The 16024-nt window shown below is 48.0% G+C and overlaps 3 protein-coding genes across 6 annotated transcripts; 2 read left to right on the top strand and 1 right to left on the bottom strand.

Annotated features, from left to right (window-relative positions):
* The first annotated feature begins 136 nt into the window (after positions 1 to 136).
* On the top strand, positions 137 to 4621 carry ERAS (ES cell expressed Ras). 4 transcript variants are annotated; one of them, XM_043895423.1, is made up of 4 exons: positions 137 to 1275; positions 1410 to 1472; positions 3070 to 3124; positions 3653 to 4621. In XM_043895423.1, exon 4 carries the CDS (start codon positions 3697 to 3699, stop codon positions 4399 to 4401), a length of 705 nt encoding a protein of 234 aa, XP_043751358.1. In that variant the 5' UTR covers positions 137 to 1275; positions 1410 to 1472; positions 3070 to 3124; positions 3653 to 3696; the 3' UTR covers positions 4402 to 4621. The 4 variants fall into 4 exon arrangements, with proteins under 4 accessions (XP_043751358.1, XP_043751359.1, XP_043751357.1 ...); XM_043895424.1 differs by lacking the exon at positions 3070 to 3124; XM_043895422.1 differs by having other exon boundaries at positions 1410 to 3124.
* Positions 4622 to 5548: 927 nt separating this feature from the next.
* PCSK1N (proprotein convertase subtilisin/kexin type 1 inhibitor) lies at positions 5549 to 10104 on the bottom strand. Its single transcript, XM_043897507.1, has 3 exons — positions 9829 to 10104; positions 6175 to 6647; positions 5549 to 5865 (listed from the first exon to the last, which is right to left on the bottom strand). The coding sequence occupies exons 1-3, from the start codon at positions 10072 to 10074 to the stop codon at positions 5673 to 5675; spliced, it is 912 nt and encodes a 303-aa protein (XP_043753442.1). The 5' UTR covers positions 10075 to 10104; the 3' UTR covers positions 5549 to 5672.
* Positions 10105 to 11324: 1220 nt separating this feature from the next.
* Positions 11325 to 11657, top strand: LOC122690462 (ragulator complex protein LAMTOR5-like). Its single transcript, XM_043897426.1, has one exon. The coding sequence runs from the start codon at positions 11325 to 11327 to the stop codon at positions 11655 to 11657; it is 333 nt and encodes a 110-aa protein (XP_043753361.1).
* Positions 11658 to 16024: the final 4367 nt, after the last annotated feature.

The following is a 16024-nucleotide window of genomic DNA, read 5'->3' as shown; positions in this document are numbered from 1 at the left end:
CCTGGAGAAAGCTTTTAATCTTGAGTGGGTAAAGAAGCCACCCTTCTGGCCAACAGAGCTGATGAGTGATGAAGGAATGAAGGTGTGGGTCTTTATGGGTCTTTATCAGGTCAACCCCCTGTTCAACCAGTGCCCCCCAAAAAGTAACTGACAATAGAGCAAGCAGCTCTATTAACTGGCTCCATAAGAGGTTAAATGGTGAACTCTGTGAGAAAAGGAGCACCTGCCTTAGAAATAGAAGGCTCACAGCTAGTCCCAGCTATACCCTGGGCTGGGAAGGTGAGAAAAATGATCATGAAGTGTCCTCATTAGGCCTCGGCCTTCTTATATGTCTTTTTGTCTTGATTGTGGGGGTGGAGGGGGGGAACAATGTCCAGGTTTACCATGCTTAGATTTGATGGTCATGGGTAGCTTTCCTGGGGGAAGGAGTATCTACTACTGACCAAGGGCGGGGAATTGGAGGATTAATTTGGCTGTTTTATTTCCCCTACGTAATGAGAATTGCTTTGGCTACTCAAAGGAGTCCAGGCTGATGTTTCCTGGACTTTTCTTCATGGCCACCCTCATGCTCCCAAGATGACTATCAGAGCCTCACCCAATCAAGAAAAGAGAATGGGAAAAGGGGCTGCTGGTCAGCTCAGTCATCCCCTTTAAAGGAGCATTCTGGTTGCCCCTCTTCCACAACTCCTGCTTACATTTCATTGGTCAGAATTGTGTCACATGACAGCCATAGCTGCAAGGGAGTCTGGGAAATGTAACTTGGCACATATCTATCTCAAATCAGGTCCTTTTGACCTTTACAGAATAACCCCTGCTTTGCAACTCTCTCCTCCCTTCAGGACCGGATGCAACTCTCCTATGCTATCAAAACGCCTGCTTGAGGCAGCGCACGCTCCCAGGCCTCAGAGAGGCCCTCACAAAACATTTCGCAAAGACGGGACACTCAGGTCAAAAATGTAACAACCCCCTCCCATACACTAAACACACAAAATCACGTCCCAGGTGGGGGCAAGGTAAAGAAGAGGTGCAGCAGGATGCACGAGGTACACAGGGTGGTCAGCGCTTACAGCACACCTCAAGAATACCTCCGGGCACACCCACCTGGGAGCGCTGAACTGTCAGGGGTGCGCGCCAGCAAAGGGGCCTGAGGGCAGCCGGATGCGCATGTGCACTCCCTCCCTTTCCCCATCCCGCCACTGGGACCTGGGGGAGCATCTCCTTCCCTGTCAGAGCGGCGATTGGGGTCCCAACGCCACCGGCCTTCCTGGAACTGAGGTGAGCTGGGGCACCAGGCCTCCCCCTGTCCCCCGCCCCCACACCGACCTGGGCGGTCCTTCCACTTAAGGCTGTGGGGGTGTGGCCGAGGTCAGGTGTGAGGGCAGTTTCCCCTATTTGCCTCCCCTCCGCAGAGACCTGCAATCTCCATCTCTGCAACCTCCGTCTCTGCAACCTCCGGCCGCCTTTGTGAGAACGTGAGTATGGACCTGGGTGAGGGTGTAGGCCCCAGGCGGGGAACGGGGAGTTGGGAGCTGGGCGGGAAGGTGCAGGCCGAGCGCGGCTTTGGGGTGAAACTGGGTGTGCCCCCCTCCCAGCCCCACGCCGGGCTAGCCTCCTGGGCTAGTCAGGGGATGCCTAATTGAGGTGGTGCGGAGCCCGGGCCATCCTGGAAGGAGATGGAAGGGACTGCCGTTGGGTGGACATGCCCCTCCCGTACCCCTGCTCCTTGGGTTAGGGAGGCAACACGAAGTGGTTCATGCCTGGGGGGAGGGTGGCTCCACTGGCAGTTGGCACCGTTGCTTCCCCACTCCCCTGCCACCCTGCAATGGTCTGTGTGACCTCGGGTCAGTCACCGCCACTCACTTTCCCAAGCCTCGCAGTTCCGGTTCCTCGCTGCGTGGCAGCCTCAGCCCCGGTGACCCCTGCCCAGAGCGAAGGTCCCTCGCACCCGTCTCAGGTGACAGCGGCCATCTCTCCGGCTGCCTGCACCCCGTCCCCTGCCTCCAAACCCTCTGCAAAAACCCTGTCAGGCCGGCCTTCGGAACATCCCCAAATCCCGCTCTGCTCTCATACAGGTCCCCTACGGCCTGCACTGCTGCCCTGGCTCCTGGCTGGCCCCCTCCCCTGAGCCCATCCTCAAGATCGGATCTCTCCGTTTCTGCCCCGCAACCGGAGTGGGGGGTGGGGGTGGCGGGACCACCAGAGCTCTGTCTTCTGCTAACCTCTCCCTATCAGGTCCCCCTTCCTGGCGGGAGAGCACATTCCACAGCTATTTTCAGGGATCCTCTCTGGGCTGAGGCCCCACAGCTGGATCTCCACCTGGGACCTTCCCCTCCACCCCAACTCTGACCCTTGGATCCCCCAAATGCCACAGAATTCTCCCATCCCGCCTAGCTGCCACTGCCCCTGGGCTTCCGGGGAGACTTGGAGCCTCAACCATTATGATGCATATCCTGAGGCCACACACCAAACCAAGATCAGGGATGTGTATTGAATGGGTTAATGGTGACATTCTATTAATAGTCGACGCTAATTGAGCACCTGCTGTGTGCTCCTCGTCTTCTAACTGCATGGTAATTTACTTGCTTATCTTGTTTATTGTCTCTTTCTCACTTCCAGAATCCTCCCAAGGGCAGGGACTTTATTTTGTTCTCAGCCACTTCACCACCCCCACACCTCCTGCCCCCAACCCTACCTCCCATCTCCACACCCATCACAATGCCTGGCATGCAGGAAAGTCCCCGAATTAGTGAATGAAAATTAAATTATAATAGAAATGCCTAACATTAACTAAGCACCTTCTCCCTGCTTATCACCTATTACTGAAGCATTCTTACTGATTTATCTCTGTTGTCTGTTTTCCTGACTAGAAAGTCACGTTCAGGAGGGCCAGGGTTTATTAATCTCTTGTCCCCCACCTCTTTGTCCTTGCCACATAGTAGGTTCTCAATAGCTATATGTTGGATAAGTAATAAAGACTAAATTCCGATGATTATGGTTAACAGACTTCATAATTTGCTTAATTCTTTGGTTTATTGTTTCCATCTTTTTAAAATATATTTTTAATTGAAGGACAATTAAAATATTGTGTTGGTTTCTTCAATACATCAACATGGATGAGCCGTAGGTAGGTATTCATATATTCCCTCCCTCTTGATGTTTCCTTCTTTTAGAACATAAACTCCTGGGGCAGGAATGTTGCTCAGCACAAACTGTGACTGGCAGTGTCCTGGGCTGGGATCCAACAGTGACATGATCCAAAATCAAAACTGATGAAATTCCTGCCATCCCTCCAGAATGGGGAGGAACTGCTAATGGGCAGGGGGTATCTTTTTCAGGTGACTGGAAATGTTCTAAGATTACGGTGATGGTCACACAACTCCGTGAATGAATTTAAAAAACAATTATACACTTTAGGTTAACTTTATGGTATATAAATTAATCAAGGTGTTTTAAAAATCCCTGCCTTCACAGAGTTTATGTTGTAAAGGGGAATAAGAGAATAGACAACATGAATAATGTATATACTATATTAGGTGATTGGTACACACTAGGCACTCAATAAATGTTGATTCAATAACACCTGGCTGTCCCTAAATGGTCTCATCTAATCTCCCAACCCCCCACCCCCACTGTCTTCTCTTCCCATCTGCAGAGCCTGCTGTCCACATCTCTTCCCTGAGCTGCCCGCTTGGAGCCATGGCACAGCCGACAAAGCCTGACATGTTTGATTTGGGCCTGGGCACCTGGAGCCCTAGATCCCGGGAGCAGAGCCACAGGGCTTGGGGGGCACCCTCCAAGGGTGTAGGCAAGAAGCTGCCCGAGTACAAGGCGGTGGTGGTGGGCGCAAGTGGTGTGGGAAAGAGTGCACTGACCATCCAGCTGAACAACCAGTGCTTTGTGGAAGATCATGACCCCACCATCCAGGATTCCTACTGGAAGGAGATGGCCCTAGACCACGGAGGCTGCATTCTGAATGTGCTGGACACAGCAGGGCAGGCCACTCATCAGGCCCTGCGTGACCAGTGTTTGGCGATTGGCGATGGTGTGCTGGGTGTCTTCGCCCTCGATGACCCCTCATCTCTAGCCCAGCTGCAGCAGATGCGGGCCACCTGGGGCCCACACCACACCCAGCCCCTTGTCCTTGTGGGCAACAAATGTGACCTTGTGACCACCACTGGAGATGCTCATGCTGCTGCTGCAGCCCTCGCGAAGAGCTGGGGGGCCCCTTTCATAGAGACCTCAGCCAAGACACGCCAGGGTGTGGTGGAGGCCTTTTCCCTACTTATCCATGAGATCCAAAGGGTCCGGGAGGCCATGGCAAAAGAGGCCACGGCAGGGCCAGGTGGGGATAAAGGCCGGCACCAGAAAGCCATGTGCCACTGTGGCTGCTCTGTGGCCTGAAGGTCTTAAGTCTAGAAAAGTGGACCCTCCCCCAGACCAAGGTGATGGTTCCTTCACATGGCCCCCGCTACCAGCAAGTAGCTGTGTGGGACACTGGGTGTCTCTTCTCCTGGGGAGGTTTTCTTTTGGTGATGGGCTTTTTGGCAGTGTGGAACATAGTGTTGGTTGTGTTATGTCAAGTTGAGAGATTCTGTGCACAAATAAATTGTGTTCTTAGGTTTCAAAACTGCCTCCATGCCAAGTGTTATGTGGGTGGGAATGAGACTGGGTGGGGAGAATGTTATTGAATTGTGAGAATTCTTCCATTCAAGAAATGTGGGGGAAACCCCTATGTGCCAGGCCCTGCTTTGGGTACAGAAGATGCAGAGGCAAGACATGGAAAATCCCTGCCCTTGTAGATAGGACATGAGGCTATGTAGTAAAGGCAGGTGGAGGAATAGAGTGACATGGAGGTCAAGGAAAAAGCCTTAGTAGGTGACATTTGAGCAAAATCTTATGGATAATTAGGGGCGGAGGGAATAGCCAGTGCACACCAGCTACCACCACATTGACTCCCAATATCTTCAGGGCTGGGGTAACAGTACAATAAGAGTGGCCTCTATACTATTAATATATAATTAAATATTTCAACATTACATATCAAGCTAACAAAATTCATCCTATCCTCCTACCTTGATGAATACATTTTCTCAATGATCTGAAGGCCCAGAAAGTGACAGCGTTGGGAGGGCTGACTCCTGGCCAGCAGCCCACTCCCTTTCTCTTCCGTCAGGAAGCCCCTCCCCACGTCAGGGAGTTCATGTGTGCAAGTGGACATCCCAGGACCATCCAAGCTGTATTCACCTGCCTCACAAACAGATTGGTCCTTGGGATGGACTCCGAGAAGCTGCTGCTGAAAGTGGCCCTCAAAGACTTCTGGGCTCCCCATTCCCAACCGAGGCCTAGAAACAGGGCACAAAATCTGGTAGGCACTGCCACTGCCCACATGGAGATCTCCCCAGGGAGGAGAGGCAGAGACTGCAGGGAGGGGGTTGTCTTAAAAGTGCTGGACCAAGGGCTGGGGCTCTTCTTCCACTGTCTAAGGAGAGCCATCACCACTTAGTCCACAGGCCCCCTAGACACTGCCACTCACACAAACAAGTACATAACTGCTTCAGATCATATTTATTGTGGGGTTGGGTGGGGATCCTGGGGTTCGAGGGCAGCAACTGTGGCTGGTGGGAGCTGGCAGGGTGTCCTGGGCAGGAGGGTGCACGGGATCCAGGCGGTGCTCAGGGCAGGAGGCGGCGCGCCGGCGCTTGGGGTGCGGGGGTCTCCAGACGCTTCACACGCAGCAGGGCCCCCAGCACGCCCTCAGGGGGTAGCTCAGGGCCCATATCCTGGTCGGCGGCGCGGCGGAGGCGACGCGGGGCAGCGACGGCTTCGGTGTCGGCGATTCCCGTTAGGATCCGACCCAACAAATACCTGCAGTGAGGGGGTGTCTGTGAGTCAACGCCTCGGCCCTAGGACCTGGAGGGCGCCGGTACCTCTAACCTCTCGGGGACCTGGCAGCATCCTACCACTCAGGCTTCCCACCTCTTTCTGGAGACAGGTGTCCTTGCCTCCCACTCCAGCCATTCGGACGAAGGGAGCCAGCCAGGCACCTCTGCCCCCACCTAGGGTCCCAGTACCTAGGTGTTCGCACCTCCACCCTGTGAAGGCCCTCCGCCGCTCCTCGCCCCCTTGCTCCCAGGATGATGGCGCCCGCCCCCCGACCACCCTTCGTGGAGGTACCTCAGCAGCTCGGGGTCCAGGTCTGGCGTCTCGTCGCCGGCGTCCTCGCCATCGGGGCCCGTGGGGCCATCGTCGTAGACTGGGGGCCGGAGTCTGAGCGCCGCGGCGGGGGCAGGGGCGGGGACAAGCTGGGCTGCCAGGGCCGCCGGGTCCAGGCGGGCGCGGAGCAGGGCACGGGCGAGCTGCGCGGTGGGCGCGTCGGGGTCGTTCTCTAGGCCCAGGGCCGGGTCACTGGTACGGGGTGCGCCCCAGATGCGCCGGAGCTGCGCCAGGACGCGCGCCTGCTGATCCTCGGCCTCCTGCGCCTCAGCCCGCGCCCGCTCCTGCCGTTCGGCTTCCAGCAGGTGCGCCAGCGCCCGCGCCAGCTCCTGCACAGCCCCCGCAGCCTCTCCCCTAGGCGCCGCCCGCCGGAAGCGGCGGGGAGCGCTGGCCTCAGCCAAGGGCGGCGAGGCTGCGCCCAGGCTGCGGGGCTCCTGCGGGAAGACAGGTTGGAGGGGGGAGGTCTTCAGCGTTCGCCCGGCCAAGGACTCCCAACCCGCAGGACTCCGCGGACCTCAAATATCCCTAGATGCCACCAAAGGTGCCGTGGGCCCTCAAATATGAGTAGACACCCCTAAGGCCAATGGAGACCCACAAATATCTCTGGCCACACTTAGGGCCACCGAAGACCCCTAGATTCACCACCACCCCCCGCCAACGATTTCCTAGTGACTCACACCTTGCCCCCCGGGGCTGCTGAAGACCAGGTTTCTTTATAGGAATAGAGATGGTAGATAAGACAGCAATGGATTTTTCTATATTAATGTTGTGGACAATAGGAACCAATATTTGCATTTTACAGATTCCTACTGTCCACTTGTTTTACCCGAAAGGTAGCAGACTGTTCTATGCCTTGTTTTTTTGGAATCTATGTCTAGATCCTACCCTAAAAGCATTCTTTCTTTCTTCGATCCTTCCTTTCTTCTGCTTTGAATCCGTCTCCCATGAATGTACACTAGTTTATTTAACCAGTCCAACTGATAAACATTTAGGATGTTTCCAATCTTTTTCTATTCTTATAAATAATGTCGGAATGAATAACTGTGTTCATATATCATTTATATATCTTTTGTATACATATATCATTTGTATATACAAGTCTATCTGTAAAATAAATTACCCAGCGACTAATGTTCAGTTCAGGCAGTTTTGAAGCAATTTCATTAAGTTTAAAGAAATAAAAGATATCAAAAGTATGAGAAAGGAACAAAAGACAATTAAATGGCCATGAAGATTTGAAAAAGAAACATACAGCACATTTAGAAAAGTAAATGAAATTAAAATTTGAATGGGCAAGTTAAACCACAGATTCAATGCAGTGGAAGAAATAGAATTGAACAGAGCTTGGAAACAGATTCACACACACTGACACTTGCTACAACAGAAGGGACACTGCAGAGCTGTGAGGGACAGGAACAATTTCAGTAAATTGTGCAGGAAAAACAAATGATCCAAATTTGGGATCAATGGAAAGGGAAAAAATTAATTTGACTACATCAAGCTAAGAATTTCTTTTTATCCCAAGACACCATAAAAAGAATGAAAAGTAAAATCAGAGTAGGAGAATATGCTTGTAACACAAATAATCAATAAAGGAACAGTGTCCAATATACCAAAAATTCCTAAAAAGCAGTAAGATAAAAGCAAATTAATATAAAAATGGGCAATACTGATGATCAAGTATTTCACAAAAAAGGAACCAAAAACAGTTACTAAGCAAATGAAAACTAGTGAACCTCATTAGTAATCAGGAAAATACAAATTAAAACACCAATGAGATACACTATGCAGGGGGAGTGCAAAAGACTGCCAAAATTAAAGTCTGACTATATCAAATGTTGATATCGATATAGAAAAAATGGAAGCTTTTATACATTGCTGCTGGGAACTCAACTGTCAAAATAACGTTGAGGAACAATTTGGCAATGTCTTGAAAGATGCACATATATGCCCCACACCTGGGGTGTTACACCCCAGAGTAGCTTTTGTGCATATACTACTGGACAAGGGTTCATGAAAAATTACAGCAGAACTGTTCATAACAGCATAAAAGTGAAGGGAGGAAAAAAGAAACGCCTAGAAACAAAAATCTTGCCGGCATATTGAAAATGCATCTATAAATCATGATATACTCATACACTCATGATATACTCATAGTGTAAAATATTATGCAGTAATAAAAATAATTATAGCCACATACTTCAATGTGGACGAATCTCACAACCAATGTGTAAAAAAAAAAGCAAGTTCCAGAATTCCACTGCAGACTGCCTGTTACAACCAGATACCCTGATGACTTCCTAGTGACCCCTAGTGACTACCAGGAGCCAGACACCCAGTATAATTCCATCTCTGTGAGGAAAAACTAAACAACATATTGTTTAGAGATACAGACATAGATGATAAGCTACAAACAAAAGTAAGGGATCAATTAACAGAAAATACAGGATAATGATTATGGAAGAGAGAGGCTACTGTGGCAAGAGGCACCCAGGGGCTTCTAACTATTGATCATGTTTGATTTCTGAAGCTGAGTAATGGGTACACAAAGGGATTATTTTATCATTATTTCTTACACTGTATATATACATATATTTAGATATATTCTCATATATAAAGAATACTTTAAAAAAAAAAACCATCCTTGATGCATACAGCCTTGAACTCTTCATTAGAGGAGGATGTGCTCCAAGTGCCCTTGATGGCCACCACCCCTGAGATCCCCCAGGGAATCACACACGTCAATCATGGTCTCACACACACTACTTGGACTGACAAGCCTTGAGATGTCAAATATGCAACCCAACACTGCCACATCCACACTCGAGGTGGGGGGGGGGGGCTGCAAACATTCACACTCACCAATGCTATGCAGTTACAATTGCCAAGCCATCTAGATGTAAGAGCACGCACCACCCTTAAAGACATAATGCCGCACAGAAAGCGACATCATGGCTCCTCTCTCCACAATGACACAGCTCCACAAAGAAAGAGTCTCATCAACACATATACAAAATCCCAGTCTCTCAGTTCAATAGAACCGAAATGGGATGTGCACCTAGGGGATGCAAAGACCACTCCCTCCCAAACAAAAAGACAATCACACAGAAACACACCCAAACACACAGACACACCCATAAGTCACTCCATCATCACAGGAATCACAAACACACCGGTGCCACACTGAGAAAAGTCACACACAGAAGCATCACACACTTATATCAAAAGAAACACACAGAGACAGTACGCACTCATATCCCTGTCATCACATCTTCGGACACAGACCGAGGTCCGCATCCCTCTCCTTCCAGTGTGCTACGCCCGTGGACAGCGCCACGGGCGGCGGGCGGGGCAAGGCCGGGCCCAACGCCTAGTGCGGGCAGGGCGCGGCAGCCAGACGACCCCCAGATACTGCCACCCGCACACCCAAGAGACGGAGGCTGGCATGGCCTGGGCGCAGACTGGAGGCTGGACCCCAGGCCCCCATGGCCGATCTCTCCACAGGTCCCGAGAACTGGGGCCAGCGAGGATCAGGGGCCAGCGGCCAGGCACCGACCCTCGCCTGTAGCATCCTCCCCCCCCCAACCCCAACCCAGTGCCCGACCCGGGTCGCACCTTTACCGGCCTTGCGCAGAGAGTGCGGGGTGGCCCAAGTAAGCCCAAGAGCAGCAGCACCAAAAGGCCGACGCCCCCGGCCCGCGGCCCGTGGAGCAGTGGCGACCCCGCCATGCTGCCCCAGCGAGCCGGGCTCCGGACAGGCGGACTGACTGGCAAGTGCGCAGCGCCTGAGCTACCCCGCACCGCTGCGGTGCTTTGCGGCTGCGCAGGCTGAGGAATCTTGCCCTTCCCTGCCCATCCCATCCTGTCACTCTACGCAAGCGCAGCCTTTAGCTCCCTCAGCCTCTGCATCCTGCCCGTTGCCAAGGAGATGCCCGAGGGGCAAGGTGATGAGCTGGAGCCTTTGATGGCGGTTGCCATGGCAGTCGGAGGCCAGTTGCCAGAGCAACAGACCTTGCAGTCGCCTCAGCAGACAGGCAGGAAAAATGACTCAGTGGAGTGGAATGGGGGTCTGGTCCCCCCTGCCGCCCCTCTTCTTGGGGAGGAGATATACAATTTTGTTCATTGGATAAACAGTTACGGATGGCCTATGGACCACGGCCTTTACAGAGTGATGACTTCAATTAGTTCACCATTCTAAGATGCTGTCCCTTACCTGCATAAAGCGGTTACTAGTAACTGCCTCCCAGAGTGGCTTTGAAGGTTTAATAAGAATGGTATTTAGAGGACTTCCCTAGTGGTCCTGTGGTTAAGACTTCACCTTCCAATGTAGGGAGCAATGGATTCAACCCCTCATCAGGGAGCTAAGATCCTACATGCCTCCTAACGGAACACCAAAACATAAAACCAAGCAATGTCATAACAAATTCAATTTTTAAAAAAACTTTTAAAAAAATGGCATTTAGTAGGAGCTCAATAAAAGCTCCTTTTTATCCTTTCCTTGTCTCTTTCCCAGTATCTTCATCTCTCCATTGCTCTGTTTCTCTTTCTGACCTTATATGCCCATAGGTCTCTCTGTCTTCCCCTCCCATCTATCTCTTCCTGCCTCTTATTCTTTCTCTCCCTTCATCTCTGCAACCCTCCTCCTGTCTCTGTCTTTATTTAGTTGTCTCTACTTGTCTTCCATAGATATCTAGATCGGTTTCATTCATAAATTGTTCCAAAAGGATTTTAAGCCACATAAAATGATACAGCAAACAAAACAAAACTTTGGTAAAATTTCTGTATCTATAGGGGGGGAAATGACAGGAAGGGCATATCAGTGGTTATTGTGGGTGCAGGGGGAGATGACAGATGCTTTGTCACATTCTCCTTTACATTTTTCTCTGTTATCTGAAAAAAAGTTTCAATGAATTTGTATCATTATTATAACCAGATTTTTTAAAGGCATTTTCATTTTGGCTGGAATTTTAAAAGTATGGTAACATGACATAAATCAAAAGTGAATAAAAGAAAGATCCATTTGTGTTGCTGTGAGTATATCTAAGCCATTCTAACTGCTTCTACTGTGCGTGCTCAGTCGTGTCCAACTCTTGCTCGGTGAGAATACTGGAATGGGGACCAAGGGGCACCTGAAACCCGTGGCAAAGAAGGAGGTGACACACAGCGGGATAGAGGCTACCTTAGAGCAGCACTTGGAGGACACAATGAAGAATCCATCTATTTTCGGAGTCCTGTGCACAGATTCACAGGGACTCAATCTAGGTTGCTGCAGAACCCTGTCAGATGAGCATGCTGGGGTGATATCTGTACTAGCCCAGCAAGCAGCTAAGCTAACCTCGGACCCCACTGATATTCTTGTGGTGTATCTAGAATCAAATAATGGGAAGATTATGATCCAGAAACATGACGGCATCACAGTGGCAGTTCACAAAATGGCCTCCTGACAACTCGCATCAGTTCTCCAGCAGCCTGTCACAGGGACTCAGTCGTACCTTATGTTAATTATCTTATAGAACTATTAGACCATTCATGTAATATATATTGAGCACTTTTCTATTAATTTTAGAGTAGGCTGCATTTTGACACTCTGTGGATTGACTTATCAAAATACTAGTTAAAGAAAGTATCATGTTTTGGAGCAGCATATTTAGGTCACCTTGTATACAGAATTTTGTTAAGTTTAATAAACCTGGTTGGAGGAAAAAAGAGAATACTGGAGTGGGTTGCCAGGGGAATCTTCCCGACCCAGGGATCAAGCTTGCATCTCCTATGACTCCTGCATTGGCAGGCAGATTCTTTACCACTTGAGCCACCTGGGAAGCCCCAAAATCCTTACACACATCCCCTTATGAACCTGAAGATTATATACTCAGGGATGGTGTAACGGACACACAATTAAGATGGCTCCCATGATCCTTGTCTCCTTGTATTCTCATCCTTGGGTAGTCCCCTCCCTTTGAGTGTGTGTGTGTACAAAGGTGACCAGACGAATGTGAATACATGTACATAATCATGTTAAAAATGAGGTGGAAATGATCAACTTGTGAGGCAACTCCCACTCCCTTGTTGGCTTTCATGAAACAATTGACCACTTTGGGGAACCTCACATGGCAAGGAATAGAAAGTGGCCTTTAGGAGCTAAGGGTGACCCCAGCTGACAGCCAGCAAGAAATTGAAGCCTTCTGTCTTATGACTGCAATGAACTGAATTCTGCCAACAACCTGAGTGAGCTTGGAAACAGATACTTCCCCAGACGAGCATCAGATGAGACTGTAGCTCTGGTCAACACCTTCATTTCAACTTTGTGAGATTTTATTTTGGGGGGCTCCAAAATCACTGCAGATGGTGACTGCAGCCATGAAAGTAAAAGACACTTACTCCTTGAAAGGAAAGTTATGACCAACCTAGATAGCATATTAAAAAGAAGAGACATTACTTTGCCAACAAAGGTCCGTCTGGTCAAGGCTATGGTTTTTCCAGTGGTCATGTATGGATGTGAGAGTTGGACTGTGAAGAAAGGTAAGTGCTGAAGAATTGATGCTTTTGAACTGTGGTGTTGGAGAAGACTCTTGAGAGTCCCTTGGACTGCAAGGAGATCCAACCAATCCATCCTAAAGGAGATCAGTCCTGGGTGTTCACTGGAAGGACTGATGTTGAAGCTGAAGCTCCAATACTTTGGTCACCTGATGCGAAGAGCTGACTCATTTGAAAAGACCCTGATGCTGGGAAAGATTGAGGGCAGGAGGAGAAGGGGACAACAGAGGATGAGATGGCTGGGTGGCATCACTGACTCGATGGGCATGAGTTTGAGTAAGCTCTAGGAGTTGGTGATGGACAGAGAGGCCTGGCGTGCTGTGATTCTTGGGGTCACAAAGAGTCGGACATGACTGAGTGACTGAACTGAACTGAAGCAAAGAATCCAATTAAACCATACCCTGACTCCTGACCCACAGATACTGTTAGTTAATGTTTTAAGCTGAGAAATTTGTGGTAATATTGTTACACAAAAGATAATCTGAATAAAAGAAGACATGTTTCATTCTCTTGGATGAGACTATTTCATATTATAACTATTTCCATTACATCCAAATTACTATATAATTTCTATATAATCTTAATTTAAATCCCAGCTGAACATTTTAAGGAAAATCAATAAATCTTATTCAATAATGTATATAAAGAGTCCACACAAAACTTTTACATGAATGTTCGAAGCAGCATTTTTCATAATAACCCCCAAATAGAAACAACTCAAATATCTACTAACTGATGACTAGATAGACAGAGTGAGGTATATCCATAAAACGGAATATTTTACTCATCCATATTATTATGGATTATTATTATTATGGATTACTCATCCATAAAAAGAAACCAAGTACTGATACATGTTGCAATATGGATGAAATTTGAAATTATGCAGAGTGAAAAGGAGCCAGACACAAAAATTCACATAATTTGTGATTCCATTTGTGTGAAATGCTCAGAATAAGTAAATTCATAGAGATAGTTGATTAGTAGTTGCCAGGGGCTGAGGGGAGAAGAGAAGGGAACAGGGGTGGCTGCAAATAAGTACAGGGTTTCTTTTTGAGGTGATGAAAATGTTCTGGTATTAGATAACGTTGATGGGTGACCAACTTAGTGAATATACTAAAAACCATTTAATTGTACACTTTAAAATGATGAATCTTATGTATGTGATTATATCTCAATAAATAAATATATATATAAAAGAATAAAGATTTGTGAAGTGCTAAATCATTTCTGAAAAAGATAAGAAAGTAGACTTGACTTACCAGGTATTGGGATGTGTTCTAAGGCCAGAAAGGTAAGATGGTGTATGGAAAACTGAAAGAAAATAAGCTGGAGTCCTCACACAATATACAAACAATAGCTCCGGACAGGTTAAAGATTTTCGTGTTAAAGAAAACACTATAAGTTAATAGAAAAATATACTATGTGACCTAGGGATGGGGAGGGACTTCCTGAACAAAACTTCAAAAGCACAAACCACAAGGAAGAATGTTAATGACAATGTACACATCAAAATTTACAGTTTCTGTTTAATGAAAGACCCTATACACAAAGTTAACAGATGAAACAGCAAATATCTATTTGCTATAGCTGAAATCTCCCGAGATTAAACATCCAGAATATAAAAGTGACTTTGAGAAACAGCAAGAAAAAAACAAGAGCCTCAAAGAAAAATGGGCAAAGGATAGGAATAGACAGCTCACACAAGAGGAAACCCATGAGGTTATCAAGCATGTGAAGACATGCTCAATTTTACTAATCATTAGAGAAGTGCAATTTTTAAAAAATGACATATTACTTTATATCCACCGTACTGGAAGAAATTAGAAAACTGAATCACATGAAATTTGGCAGTCTTGTGGAGATACAGGGACCTTCATGTACTGTTGGTGAGAGTCTGGGCTTGAGCAGCCATTTTGGGCAATTGTCTGGCAGTACTCAACCAAATTTAGCTTGTACACCAGAGTTGTCAAGTACCCAGTGGTAAGAGGGTCTACCACCCATAGTGGGGGAGGGGGCTTGGAAAATTCCCCCTGAGAAAGGATATCTATGTTGAGATCTAAAAGTCCAGGAGGAGTTACCCAGGGAGATGGGTATAGGGGGAAAGCATTTCAGGCAAGGGAGCTGCACAAGAAAAAGATTTAAGCTGAGAAGCAGCATGGCACGTTCAAGGAAGTGAAGTAAGGCTGGTGAGCCTGAAGCACAGTGGGACATGTTCTCATTCGCTGTATTTTGAAGCCTTCTGGGAGAGTGTGGCAAAATGGTCTAATGAGCAGACACATCTACCTCCCTTCCTTCGCCCAAATTCCCCCAAAGCAACCCCCCCCCCAATACCTTGAGTGGTGCTTTTCAAGGGAGCCATCAGGGGACCAATTATTCTGAGGCATTCTCTAGGAGACAGATTGCAGATGGAGTCAAGCCATGCGGGGGGAGTGGAGAGCTAAGAATCAAACCCCAATTACAAGGGATGCGGATAGACTTTTGCAGAAGTAAAAACATAAAAACAAGTCCATTGGCTCTCTGTGGTTGTCATTCCTGCTGTTTGCTAGGATTTTTCTTTTTTTCTCCCTTCCAGGACCACGGAAGGTGGGAGGATTGTACTTCCTCATGACAGAGTGGAAACAGCCTGTCTGGCCTCAGGCTGGAGCACTTGATTGCCAGTATGAGCTCCTCCAGAGCTCTGTCACTCTAATTCTTTTTATTTTATTTATTTAAAAATTTTTATTTGGCTGCATCTGATCTCAGCTGTTGGCACACGGGCTCTCTAATTGTGGTACAGGGGCTTAGTTACTTCAAAGCATGTGGAATCTTAGTTCCCTGACCAGGGGGTGGAACCCGTGTCCCCAGCACTGCAAGATGTACTCTCAACCACTGGGCCACCAGAGAAATCCCAGTCAGATTCTTTAAAAATAGCCTGTATTTACTGTTACTCCCAAATTCACATCTCTAGCCCGGGCCTCTTGGGATTCAAACTCCAACTGCCTCCTCAACATTTCTACTTGGGTATTTCATAAGCATTTCAGTGTTAACTTCCCCGAACCCCAACTGTTGACTTACTGTCTTACAAGGCCTGCCCTTCCACTGCAAAGACAAAAACAAAACAAAAACTCGATTCTTCTTTCAGTCTCCCCCATCTCCATAAGTGGTCCATCATTCACCCAGCTTCTCAGATCAAAAACCATAAAGCATCCTTTTTAAAAAAATTTTTTTGTAGTATGGTTGATTTACAATGTTTTATTAGTTTCAGGTGTACAACATAGTGAATGTATATGTCTAT

This window comes from Cervus elaphus, chromosome X (assembly GCF_910594005.1).
Source record: "Cervus elaphus chromosome X, mCerEla1.1, whole genome shotgun sequence".
Classification (NCBI taxonomy): Eukaryota; Metazoa; Chordata; class Mammalia; order Artiodactyla; family Cervidae; genus Cervus; species Cervus elaphus.
This window is presented reverse-complemented; position numbering and strand designations above follow the sequence as displayed.